The sequence below is a fragment of the Cavia porcellus genome, unplaced genomic scaffold (assembly GCF_034190915.1).
Source record: "Cavia porcellus strain 051 isolate PalLab524CR breed Dunkin Hartley unplaced genomic scaffold, mCavPor4.1 scaffold_28, whole genome shotgun sequence".
In the NCBI taxonomy this organism is placed as follows: Eukaryota; Metazoa; Chordata; class Mammalia; order Rodentia; family Caviidae; genus Cavia; species Cavia porcellus.
In genome coordinates, this window is record NW_026947511.1 from 22,581,178 (window position 1) to 22,594,368 (window position 13,191).

The 13,191-nt window shown below is 35.7% G+C and overlaps 1 protein-coding gene across 7 annotated transcripts in view; it reads right to left on the reverse strand.

Moving 5' to 3' along the window:
* Window positions 1-748: 748 nt before the first annotated feature.
* Window positions 749-13,191, reverse strand: part of Jmjd1c (jumonji domain containing 1C) — a 184,899-nt gene continuing 172,456 nt past the window's right edge. For all 7 annotated transcript variants that reach the window (XM_063239541.1, XM_013156723.2, XM_063239540.1 and 4 more), the window contains 4 exons: window positions 12,385-12,524; window positions 10,756-10,932; window positions 2,089-2,220; window positions 749-1,658 (listed from right to left, as the gene is read on the reverse strand). In XM_063239541.1, the coding sequence (XP_063095611.1) occupies window positions 1,569-1,658; window positions 2,089-2,220; window positions 10,756-10,932; window positions 12,385-12,524 (539 nt within the window). In that variant the 3' untranslated portion in view covers window positions 749-1,568. The remainder of the gene's footprint in view (window positions 1,659-2,088; window positions 2,221-10,755; window positions 10,933-12,384; window positions 12,525-13,191) is intronic.

Genomic DNA, 13,191 nt, shown 5'->3' on the forward strand with positions numbered 1-13,191 from the left:
AAGCCACACTGCCTGGCTCCAAATTCCTCAGCTTCAGCGGTACTCAACAGGTTGGATAGTACGGCCAAAGGAAGCAATAGTGAGCGAGAAACAACCTTTTGAGTGAAAACCATATGCTTTTAAGTTCTTGGTGCACTTTCAGGACTAGCAGGTAGCAATTGCTAGAACTAAGATTTTGGCATTAAACTAATTTTATACCAAAACTGTATCAAATACAACATACAAAAATATTAGGCAAAAGAAATCACAGTTGAGGCATGTTTAGAAAAACAGAAAAATCAAAAGGTCAAAATCATTTCAGATTTTCTTCAACCCCAATTCCGCCCCATCACCAGTCCATCTGATTAATACCTGTGACAGCTGTAAGAGTTAATGTGCAACGTAGTTGCTCACATTCCTGGCTGAACCTTGCTTGAGGCAGAAAATGGCAGAAGAGCCTACAAGATGATGGACAGCAAAATCAGGAGATGGACAAAGCAACTTGCTAAGTGTCATGGTGGGGACTACTACTTTCTCCTCAATGTCCTGTAGGTGCCAATGGAGAACTACGTTATTTTCTGGTAATTCAAAGGGACTACATGTAGCTCAAACAACCAGCTTCAACAGCTTACTGTTATTAAAGATTCCAAATAAAGCACCTTGTCAGCTTCACATAGAAAACAGCAGAACTCATGTTCAAACCCATTCTGACTATGAGCTCCAACTATAGTAGGTATGCTTGTCAAAAAGAGAACTCTGAACAACCCAATTTCTGATAAAGTCTTTTTAATGGAAAATGTAAAACCCCTCTTAACTTTAATGTACAAAGCCATATGTAACACTTGCACTTTAACAAAAGCAGGCTGATGTTTAAAAAAATACATCATTAAATGTATATATGTATATATTTACATAGCATATTTAGTTTAATATTTAGCTTTAAAACTTCACATAAATTTTACCAAAATGAGACAATTTTAAATAAATTACACCTTTTGAAAATGTTTAATTGTACAGTCAACAGCTTCAACAAAATATTGAAGCGTCTGTATTTAGTATCTACTTAATATATTTTGTATTTTACAAATTTTACAATTATTTGGCAGTAATTTTCTGATTATGACATGACTGCTGTGCGATTCAGCAATTTCCCAAATGCAGGCAATAGCTGGTGTTTGTGTCCTATTCTCACAGTAACTGTCTCAATGTAGTGAAAAATATCAGTTATTTTATTAAACTGTACAAGGGCACATTTACACTCAATCAACAATATAGCATAGAATTTTGTTTTCTTTTTTACCAAAAATAAATACATCATTTTAAATCTGACATTTTCACAAACATCATATACACTATAATACAGAAACAGCTATGTAGTGCTGCTTTTAAATTTAGCTTGTTTTATAACTAACAATCACATGAGCTGTGACATATGCTATACTGCTGTGGTGTCAGTAACAAGTAATTACTACAAAGAGAATTTCTTGGCACTGATGGTTTTCTGAAGCTTAAGTCAGTGTGTATACATATCATCATTATGGGAAGGTACTCCAAGTTTTATGGCCTACAAACATTGAAGTAGATCACATTTAATTTTCTTCTGTATCCTCTATTTCATCTTCATGTATCTTCAAAGCTCTCACCATTTCTTTGACTGCATGATACAAGATATTTTTAACCTGAAAGATATAATTGACGTTTATAATCACTTGCTCTAGAATGAAATAAGCAATGACAATTTCTAGATTAAAAAAAACAAAACAAAACAAAACAAAAAAAAACCTTAAATGGAGCCCAAGGAAAGTCAAATTTAAAGAAATGAAAAATGTCAAAAATTAATCCTAGCACTCGGGAGGCTGAGGCAGAAGGATCATTCCAAGTTCAAGACCAGCCTGGTCTTCAAAGTGAACTCAACACAGCCTGAACTGCACAGTGAAACTGTCTCAACAAGACAAAGTCAAAATTTGAAAATGTTAAAGGTGGAAGTTAAAACACAGGTCACTGAAATCCATACAACTAAATACATGTGTGGTTTTTAATCTTAACCTCACAATCTGATCCACAACTGCCCGAGATACTAGGTGTGTATTCTGAGCACCCATTTCTTACCTGTAGTTTATCATCATAATTGATTTCTTCCTTCAAAAGTCTCAGTTCCTGTGTTAAGTGAAATGACTGCACAAGATGTTCTGGAGACACAAAGTCTTCCGTTACCTGAATACAGCTATGAAAATTCTGTACCTATTCCCAAAAGAAAAACCAGTGGAACATAAATCTTAGGCAGTGACAGCAGAGAAAAGCTAAGTTATTTAAAACCGGCAACACAAAGACAATTCTGCCAAATTATTTTTTCTAAAACATCAGATGGATTTCAAAGCAGACCACACTTTATGAGAGTTATGCCATTGAAAAACTTCATGTAAAGTGACTTTGTAAATGAAATATTTTTAAATGATAAAAAAGAAAGTACTTTTCCAGGAATCCTTTGGAGAGGCTGATAATCAGATCCTAATTTTGTCAAGGCGGACTTTTAAAAATGTGTCACATTAAAAAACTGCTAACTGGAAACATCTATGAGGCACTCACTCTGAGTGTGTATGCTGCCTGCTCCTTTAGCTCTCAGCAATTTGGTCTCAGTGTTAACATCAGAGAATAAAGAAAAGGAAATGTCATTCAGTTTGTTAGGAACTGGGGTGAAAACTGTAGTTCCAAAGTATCTATCCATACTGACTACAAAGTTTCAGACTGTCCTAAGATTTTGGTATTGTATCCTCTTTTCAAATTAGCCAATTAAAGAGACTCCAATCTCCTGTGACTTTAGTACAGCAGTTTTTTCCAAGTTTCTCTTTCCTGACTAAGTGGTTCTCACAAGCCAGTCAATAGTATTTATCCATTAGGCACTTACAGATTCTGTACTTCACTAGTTCTTAGAACTGTTTTCTATTAAACGCTCAATGTAACAACAGAGGAAGGCCCAAGCTGATTCAGTCTGGAATTTGTGTTTTTTCCTAGGCTGTCTTCCAGCGATATTTTAAAATGTCATAAAAATTCCTGGGAAAGGAAAAATAACTGAAAAACTAAGCATTTAAATTTATTCTAAGTGTGCAAAACAAATTTAATTGGGAGGAGTGAGATGAAGAAGATAGTAAGTGGGAAATGGAGACTGTGGGAAAAAAAATCTAATTGATGACAGGGTAATGGAATTACAGAGGGGCCAGAATTCCTCCTCTGGACACATGACCACCTGAGCAGCTGCTGAAGACTGCAGAGTTCCTTAACTCAAGCACTGTGCCTCTAGTGATAACTTGGTAGCATATAAAGTAAACATTCTCTTTCTGAAATCATTAGGCTGCTGGCTCCTCTGGAGGATGAATAGTGGATGCCTCACATTTTCAGCATTTCTGTACAGTCTCACTGGCTCTTCATTATTTGTCTGTAGAACAGATGTTCTATTTCACAGAACAGTAGACTATGGATGAGATGTTCAGCGCCTGTCCCAAGACAAATCAGCCAATAAATGGCAAGTCAACAGGAGCCCAACTCCTGTGATGATGTCTTGTCTAACAGACATTAACTCTCTCATACCATCATACAGTCTCCAAAAGCCCTGTCTCTACTTATTAGAACATGCTGTGGGTAGAATGAAGTGTAAATCTTTCAAAAGTTTTAGTATGTACCTGTCGCTTAGCCCTAGCATGTCCTAAAATCACTGGTAAATCCATTTCTAGCTGTCTCCTTTTAACAATTTCTTTCCAAATGACACTCTCATTTTGTTCTTCCATCATTTTACTGGTTTCCTTTAGGTCTCTAGGCATGGAATTCCCATCAGTTCTCTGAGTGTATTTATGACAGCTATCTAGTAAATTCAGTGTCTGGGACTCAAGAGAACATTTCTGTCACCAATGTATATTCTTCCACTTAATAGGTCCTTTTAACTCTGTTGGAAAATGGGTACCTGAGCAGTATGTGTTTATTCTGGTCATTAGATTCTCCTTCTGCCTCAGGGTTTTCTGTTACTGTTTTCTGGGGCTGCAGTCACTGTTTTGTGACTTTTCCAAATTTTTTATATAGGTTGTATTTCTTGTTGTATGTGATCACTTTGTTACATTATTTCAGGACTCAACAAGTATCCAAGCAGATTCCTTAAATATTAAAAAATCAGCTGCCCTTTTCTTCATAAGTGTTCTCTTGGTTGCTCTAAGGCTTGTAGTACATTCCATTAGCTTTGAAAAAGCTGATTCTATTGACTTTTACCAGCTTATAGTTGTTTTAGGGTTTTGTTGTTTCTTTTTTGGTCTTTGTGAGACGGGGTTTCACTGTGTTGTACAGACTGACTTTGAACTTACTTTGCAGTCCAGGTTAGCTTCAAACTCAGTGATTCTCCTGTGTCAGGCCCTAAGAGCTGGGCTTACAGACATGTGCCACCATGCCCACTCAGCCTATGACCGTTTTGTTTGTTTGTTTTTGGTACCAGGGATCGAACTCACAACTGCGTGCTTGCAAGACAGGTGCTTATGCTGCTGAGCTAAATCCCAAGCCCCGCCTATGACTATTTTAAAATGACTTTTAAAATAGGTACTTTTACTAAAGCTTAGAGAGGCTATGATGTTTCTAAGCAACCCTCACCTGATATACTTTGCTTAAGGCTTGAGGATTAGTTTGAAGAGGCAAGGGTTCAATTTTAAACAGGACATGACTGAACCTCCCATGCTACTTACCCTCTTTGTTGCCATTTTTGAATCATTTCCTAGACAGACACTGTCTTATACTTGCCTAAAAGGGTAAGTTTTAACCATAAGTAATGATAAGAAAATATAATTCATTCATATTCCTAAATAGGAAGTTATACTGTGATTCTATATAGTATATTCAGCTATTTGTAAGGATTTAGTGAAAAGATTTGATTTAAACAAATGCAGAGATAATTTGAACATTAAAATATTACAAACTATTAATGATTACATAATTTAGTAATCAAGGCTCAATAAAGTTTATTTTTATATTTTTGTGGTAGACATTAAAACCTTAAATATGCTAGGCAAAGCTATCCCAGCCTGTGTGTGTGTGTGTGTGTGTGTGTGTGTGTGTGTGTGTGTGTGTGTTATATAACTGTAGTCTGTTGGGTTTAAGGCCAGGCTGGGCTACAGGTGAGCTCAAGGTCAGCCCAAACTGCATAGTGAGACCCCATCTCAAAAAGACAAACAAGAAAACAAAAAAATTATAATAATTGCAGTTTAAATAAAGAGCCAGGCTTGATAGTACATTCCTAAAATCCTAGTACTTGGGGCTAAGACAGGAGGACTGCCATAAATTCAAAGCCAGCCTGAAATACATGGTTAGACTTTGTCTCAACATACCAAACTAACCAATCTAAGCTATATTCCCTGCTCTGCCATCAGTTTTTATGCCTTCCTTATTTTTTGAGGGGGGGGGTGGTTTAACCAGGGATCAAACTCATGATCACGCACTACCAACAGTTTTTATGCCTGCGATTTTAGACTAGTTAGCAGTCGATGAAGAGGGCTGTGTCTGACTGTCTTCCTTTCAGTGGGCTAACAGTTCTCTGTTCTCCTAGGATGACTTGTGGAAGTACACTGCTGACTGAAGAACAAAGCACAGAAAATGGTGCTTCTTCCCTAGTAATTCTAGCCCTGTTATTTAGTGTATCACTTGGTCAAAACAAGATTTTTGATTAGTGCCTTTAGTTTGCAAAGGCCTGCATTCCCTGGATATTAACATTAGTGTTGCTTGGAACATATTAAGAAATGTAGTAGTTTGCTTTCCTTCCTTAACCAAAAGAATGAGAAACTCTGGGGGTAGGGGAGACAGGATTGTGTATTTGCTCAAATCCTCTAGGAAATTATTATTATTATTTTGGTCTTTTAGAGAGAAAGTTTTGCTTTTTTTAGTACAGGATGGCCTTGAACTCACTATGCAGTCCAGGCTGGCCTCAAACTTGTAGTAATCCTCCTGCCTCAGTCTCAGAAGTGCTGGGATTACAGGCATGTGCAACCATGTCCAGCTACTCCAGGAAATTCGAATGTATGACAAGGAATTATAAACACTAATTTAGAGTTATAAACAGATTTTAGAGTCTGAAATTAATATTGTAAAGAGTTATCATTTCCTTCAAAGTCTCTCTCGAAACACCATGACTAGTATTTATGAGTCAGAGACAGCACCATCTCAACAGAGTACAGAGAACTGTGCTGGCATCATGGCACACCGGACAAGAAACAGGGACTTATTTTTGTAATTGGCAATTTCTGTGTCAAAATACGCAGCACAAAAGTTAAGGTTTTGTCTTACATCACTCAGTAATTTGGTGGCCAAAGAGAATTTGCCAGTTTAAGTCATACATGCTGCCCTCAGTCTATTTAGTTGTAACATCTCTTTTCACATATTAAATTTACTTTCTAAAATCTCTAAAGTGTTTGACTACCATGCACAAGGCTCTGAGTTCAACTGCCTATACCACACACACACAAAAAAACCTGTATAAATTTCTCAAAACAATGTATCTCTTCTGAAAAAGAGATTAGATTTAAAACAGATTTTAAACTAAGTAAACTTTGTGCATTAAAGAGACACATAGGAAGAAGTCGCCAAAATTTACACATTTGTACAAATAATACAGTATTTAAATTATAAAAGCTATTATTGTTTTCATCTATTTGTGCAAAAATGTGTTGTAAATGAGAACATATTTGCAGATACTCAGAAAACAGACTAACAAGTGTTTGCCTTAACTGCACTATTCTAGGCACAGCACAGAAGCAAAGAGAATTACAAATCTCAGGCAGGAGTATGCCTCAGCAGTAGAGCATATACTTGGTGCATTTGAGGCCTTAGTTCTATCTTCTGCACTACAAAAAGCCAAAATAAAACTGCACACATCTGACTTCATGAAGTTTACATTCATTCTTTTTTTTTTTGTCTTTTTCCTTTTTATTGGTACCGGGGATTGAACCCACGACTGCCTGCTTGCAAGGCAGGCACTTATGCCGCTGAGCTAAATCCCTAGCCCCAAGTTAACATTCATTCTAGTGGGGAACTAAAGACAATGAAAGAAAGTATATTATAAATCCTGTTAGAAGATGGTCGTTGCAATGGAAAAACAGAGAAGATGAAAATTCCATGACACAAACTGCAGCTCTGAACTAGGGTGTTATGGAACACCTGGAGATAAAATCTGAGTGAAGCCTTTAAAAATGTGAAGAGCTGGGGATACAGCTTAGTGGCACAGCATCTATCTAGCAAGGGAGAGATCCTGAGTTTAATTTCCAGAACCAAAAAAACAAAACAAAAACCAAGAGGTCTCAGAGACATCTCAGAGACAAAAGAATTCTAGGCAAAAGCATTAGCAGGTACAAAGGGCTCAGGGTATGCTCAGGTGTTACATAGCAAAGCAAGAGCAAATTTTGAAGAAAGCAGCAGCAGAGAAAGACAATGAGAGTGAGTCTGTGAGCACTTGTATACATGTATACATGTGTGCATGCGTGTGTCTGTGTGGGGAGGTGGGCCTTAGGTTTGACACAATACGGTACACTGCAATTTTGTGAAGCTTTTGTGAGGCTTGAGCAGAATGGAGTGTGAACTTTTTAGCAGGATTGCTTTGGGCCCACTATTTGAATAAAAGATGGGTCTTCTTGATGCCTCTCCATAAATCGAAGGAGCAAGGAGATTTAAGTCTGCACTCTGTGCTATCAATGACTGCCTCTGGAGAAAAGAAATGGAGTCAAAGGGAAGAGAATGAAAAATTTTAGATTGCCTGAATTTGTGTAATTCTGGATGTGAGGGCGATCTGGCTGGCTAGGTGGTCCTCATCCTCCCTCACCGCTACACACGCATCACTCCCCAAACAGCCAGCTACATGTAAGGACAACCACCCTTAATAAGGGAGGACCATTCCTTAGTCAAGGATATAGAAGCTGCACTATATGAAAATTGTTAGACTGCTTGAATTTGTTTAATTGTATGAATGTGTTACATCTTCAAAAGAATATTTTAAAGCAAACTTTTTTACAAATAGCACTGAAAACAAGCAAATGTTTCTTTGTAAAAAACTGAACCTTGACTGGGGATTTAGCTTAGCAGCCTAAGTGCCTGCCTGGCAAGTGCAAGGTCATAAGTTCGATCCCTGGAACAAAAAAAAAAAAAAAAAAAAAAAAATCAAACGGAACCTCTAACTATACAGTGCACTGCATACGAAAATTTAATTAAAAAATGGGTCCCATATTTGGTATATTTGGGGGAGGGTATGGAGACAAGGTCTCACTATGCAGTTTGGGATGGCTTTGAACTCATGCCTATCTCCAACATCAGCTTCCCTGGTACAGGTGTGCACCACTATGCCCAGTTCACATATCCAATTTTTGAACCAAAACTGTAGATCTTCTAGAAAGAAAATGTAGGTTAAAAAAAAATCCATGTAATACTTGGCCAGGTAAAAATACTAATAGATATTAAAATGGAAGTGTAATTCAGAGAACAAAAAGATGAACTAAACTTCACAAAAATGGAGAATCTTGCTTTTTGAAAGAGATTATTAAGAGGACAGAAAGAAAAGCACATACTGGGAGAAAGTATCCATAAAACACATTATCAAGTAAAGGACTTCTATTTGGAATAAAAATACTCAATACTATTTTTAAAAACACAAACTATTCGAACTCTCATTTAACCAAAGTAAACAGAAGGCAAATACATACATGAAAACATGCCTGACACAGTCATAAAGTAAAAAGTAAACAACAATGCTATTGTCACTGCACACTTATGAGAATGGCTTAAAAACAAAACTTAAAGAGTAATAAGCACCAGACAGGAAGCAGTGGAAATAAAATGCATATAACATTGCTTTGAGAATATAAAATGGTACAACCATTTAGAGAACAGCCTAGCAGTTTCTTAAAGTTCATCACATTATCATATAAGAAATCTACCTACTCAGTATTTATCTAATAGAAAAAAAATCTACATTCACACAAAAGCCTGGATGTGAATGCTCACAGTAACTTTATTTACCAGTGCTCCTCATGGCAAACAATTCAAATGTGTTTCAGTTGGTGAATAAACAAATAGACTGAAAAAAAGAAATTATAAATACCATACTCATACAATGAAACCACCACCCAATAATAAAAAGGAACTAACTGATACATGCACACCACAAATGAACTGCAAATGAATTCAGAAAAGCCAGATTGGAAGGATATAGATCATATAGTTTTAATTAAGTGACAATCTCATAAAGATAAACTATAAAAGACAAAAACCAGTCATGTGGCTGTAGAAACCTTGGGGTAGGAAAGGGTAAGTAGACTATAAAAGTGCAAAAGGTTTTTTGTTTGTTTGTTTTGGTCCTTTTGAGACAGGGTCTTACTCTGCAGTTCAGGCTGGCCTTGAGCTCACTTTGTAGCCCAGGCTGGTCTTGAACTCACAACAATCCTCCTGGCTCAGTCTTCTGAATGGTAGGATTACATGCAGGCACCACAATCAGTTTTCAAGAAGTTTTTTTGAGTGATGGAACTATCCTGTAGTTAGACTGTATTATGATTAACCTGTAATATCCTGTAGTTAGACTGTATTACCTAACTATGCATGTGTCAAAACTTAACAATGGCACATCAAAAGAATAAAATTTATCAATGGAAATTATAGCTCAATTTAAAAAGTGACTTCAATATAGGCCTTAAGAAAACTAACCGTGAATAAATCAAATATAGAACTAAGGATTTTCAGGGAAATCTATTTTGAATTATCAAGAAATATTTTTATTTTCTGTAACCCTTAATGTAAACTGTTCTTAAGGGCCAGAGATTTAGCTCAGTGGCATAAGCACCTGTCTGGCAAGCACAAGGTTATGAATTTGATCCTCAGTACCAGGAAAAAAACAAAAGCTGTTATTTTGGGGACATTTAAATTTGAATACAAATTATGTACCTTCTGATAAAAGTACAGAAGGCAAAGAAATGATATGCATGGTGAATCCCAATTTTCTGAAGTGGTAAGTTCATAGGAAAACACTTAACATAAATAAATTTTTCCAGAAAGTTATAGTAGAGAAAAAGTTATGTTTATGGTTTACTATCAGATGCATCTCAATTATTGAATAATGGGTGGAACCAACTCTGAAGCAAACTAGCTTTGTGGGAGGTGGCGTCTTGGATTTCTCTTACATTTCCAAAAAGGGCCAAAATGGTTTACTAGTCCAATTCAACGTAGTGGAAACCACTGTGAGTTTTAAATGCTAACCTCTATAATCTACCTAACCTAGTCTATGCCATTCTTTCAGGTGCCACCATGTCAAGGTTCAGAAACAAACCGAAGTATTTTAGCTTTTGTGTGTTATGGGTTGATAGCAATATAAATTATATACCATCTTTCTTTAGAACGTATACTCAAGAGGCAAGAAGTACACTTCAAGCATGATACAAAGTCTTAATGCACGCATAGCTTTTCAAGTCCCACTAATGAGAACCAATATATGATAGCTCTCTATTTGCACTAAAAGAGGTCTTTAAAATTAACTTTCAATTCATTAAACCAGAGAAAATATAAAAATGGAAATTCCATTCATGTAAAATGGATTTAAGCTCTCCAAGTATTTAATTATTTCACATTTCTTCTAGTACTCCAATGCCATTTTAGGGAAATAATAGACTGGTACAAGTTATTTAAATGACTTTTTTCATTGCTATCTATTGTTAAAGTAATTTTTTCACAATTAGTTTTTTATGTTGACAGGTGTGATAGCAACCAGTTTGTATGTACCTGATGAAGTGCTCCTGCTGGCAAAATGATGGCATCACCCAGGAACTGAATAAGAGTACAAGTCCTGACTCCATATTCCTCGAGGAGCCTCTGGCGGAGCTTTCTGTTCACATACCAGCTTTGGTCTCGTATCGGATCGTGCTCTGGCAGAACTTCAAGGCCTTGTTCTTTTGAAATCTGAAATGAGGATTAAAAGAAAAAAAGTATACCTCAAGGTAAGTAAGAGAAATAAAAATCCTATTTGGTTGAATTTCTTTTATTTACAGTAACAAGTTCTTTTTTCTCAGAATCACTAGGTTTATGATAAAAGAACATACTTTAATAACTTGAAAAACTATAGGATTTTTAACAAAGTATAGCAAACTGAAATAATATTAATAGAGTTAATCATGCTCCTATTTCTCATCACCTCCAGTATAAAGTTTTCATCCATCTGGTTTCCTTTTTTACCAACTGTTTCAAGAATACAACAAAGATGAGGAACTCTTTTTTTTCGTCTTTTTCCTTTTTATCGGTAACGGGGATCGAACTCACGACTGCCTCCTTGCAAGGCCGGCACTTATGCTGCTGAGCTAAATTCCCATCCCCAAAGATGAGGAACTCTTGACCAAAATGTTTCAAGAGCTCAATGGTGATGGTTAAGAGCTAAAAATACAAGAAAAAGTTTAAGCAAATGCCTCTTTCCTAAAAACCAAGTCCTTTGTGTATATGGATTTTATGAACATTTCTTGATGCCTCTAATGGTATGAACAAAGAAAATATCTTTTTAGGGTTCACCTTCTACCTCAAAAACTGTTTTAAGTGACACTTTTACTAAACAATAAAATACTGTGCTTTCAAAGGCACACATTATGGTATTTTGGACTACAATACTAGTATATATTCTAGGAGAAGACAGTGGTTACAAAATTAGAATTTTAAAATTCACATTCATCACAGAAATATTTTCAAGAATATTAACAGTAACAGAGTAAGTAACAATGATGATCACCCCTCCATCTACAAAATCTGGGGAATATTTTCACAAAAGGTTTGAATTATTTCAGGGCAATCAATTTTTCAGTGTCTAAAAAGGAAAGGTGTGATTATTCAACATTTCAGTCTAGTCAAATATTACAGAACTATCAAATGTGGTAAAACAGAATTATTGCCTAGGTTAAGAGTCAAAAATATCAATTAAGATTCAAAGAAATTAAATATCTTTAGATGTTTCTATAAAACATTAATTTTTTTAATTGGTAGTGGGGATTGAACTTATGACCGCACGCTTGCAAGGCAGGCGCTCATGCCGCTAAGCTAAATCTCCAGCCCCTAAAACATTAATTTTTACATTTTGCATTTCCAGTGTGTCTGCTTTCCACTAGCCAACAAACATCTATCAGGCTCATCAACTCATCAGTCACTAGGTCCATTACAATAAGGGAATAGCAACTAAGAACAAACTGCCACTCAAACTCTCAAAATGAAACAAGGTAAAAAAAGGAGCAACACAAAGGAGCTTTTGACTCAAAACCTGTATCTTCCTTGACCAAAATATTTAAATGTTGTATTGCTGACTACCAAATGAAGCTGTATTAACAAATAAGATAACTCATAGCTTTTGGAGATATGTCATCGGCAAAATTATACCTTCTGAAGAAATTCTCTTATTTTATCTACATCTTTTCCAGCATAAATATGCCACAGAGCACCAGGTATTTCACTTGAGTCTTTCAATCTCTTCCTTAAAATGTCATCCAAATCTTCTTCCTCAAATTTTTTAAGTATTCCTAAAACACAGAGATTTTCAAATTGGTTAGACTACCTAAAAGCCAAATCTTCTGAAACTGATTTATTAGAGCAGCAGAGTACTTGACTGAATTAGTAATCTTAAAGAAGAATCAAACTTCATTATAAAATCCAACTATTAGAAGAGCAATATGATTCGTTTTTCTTGTAAACCAAGGACTCTGCCTCCAAAACCTCCAAAGTATCTACTTAACTCCAACCAATTTTCTCCCTGTTCCAAGCCTAACAATGGCTTAAATTCACAGCAATTCATAAGGTACAAAGGATTTTTTATGACCATTATTATTAGTTGGCCCTGAAATTACTGAGTAGGGTGAACATGGATTGTAACTTCTATTTTAGGTTTAAATAAAAAAAGTTGCAATGAGGCAAAATTATTCATAACTCCAACTAATGAAAACTATTATAACTAACTCATGAGATATAACTTTATTATGGTTAATCTGCAACTAAATGCAAATTCTTTACAACAACAAAGCTGTGTTTTTGAGAAGCAGACTACACTTCTAAAATGTTGAAAAATTTAAAAATTGTATATATATTTGTATATACAAACAACAATGGAAGTATACAAATGAAAATAGCAACTATGGCTGCTATCTCTAAGTGTGGAACTGTAGAAATGTCTTTTTCAATTCTTTTCTTTGA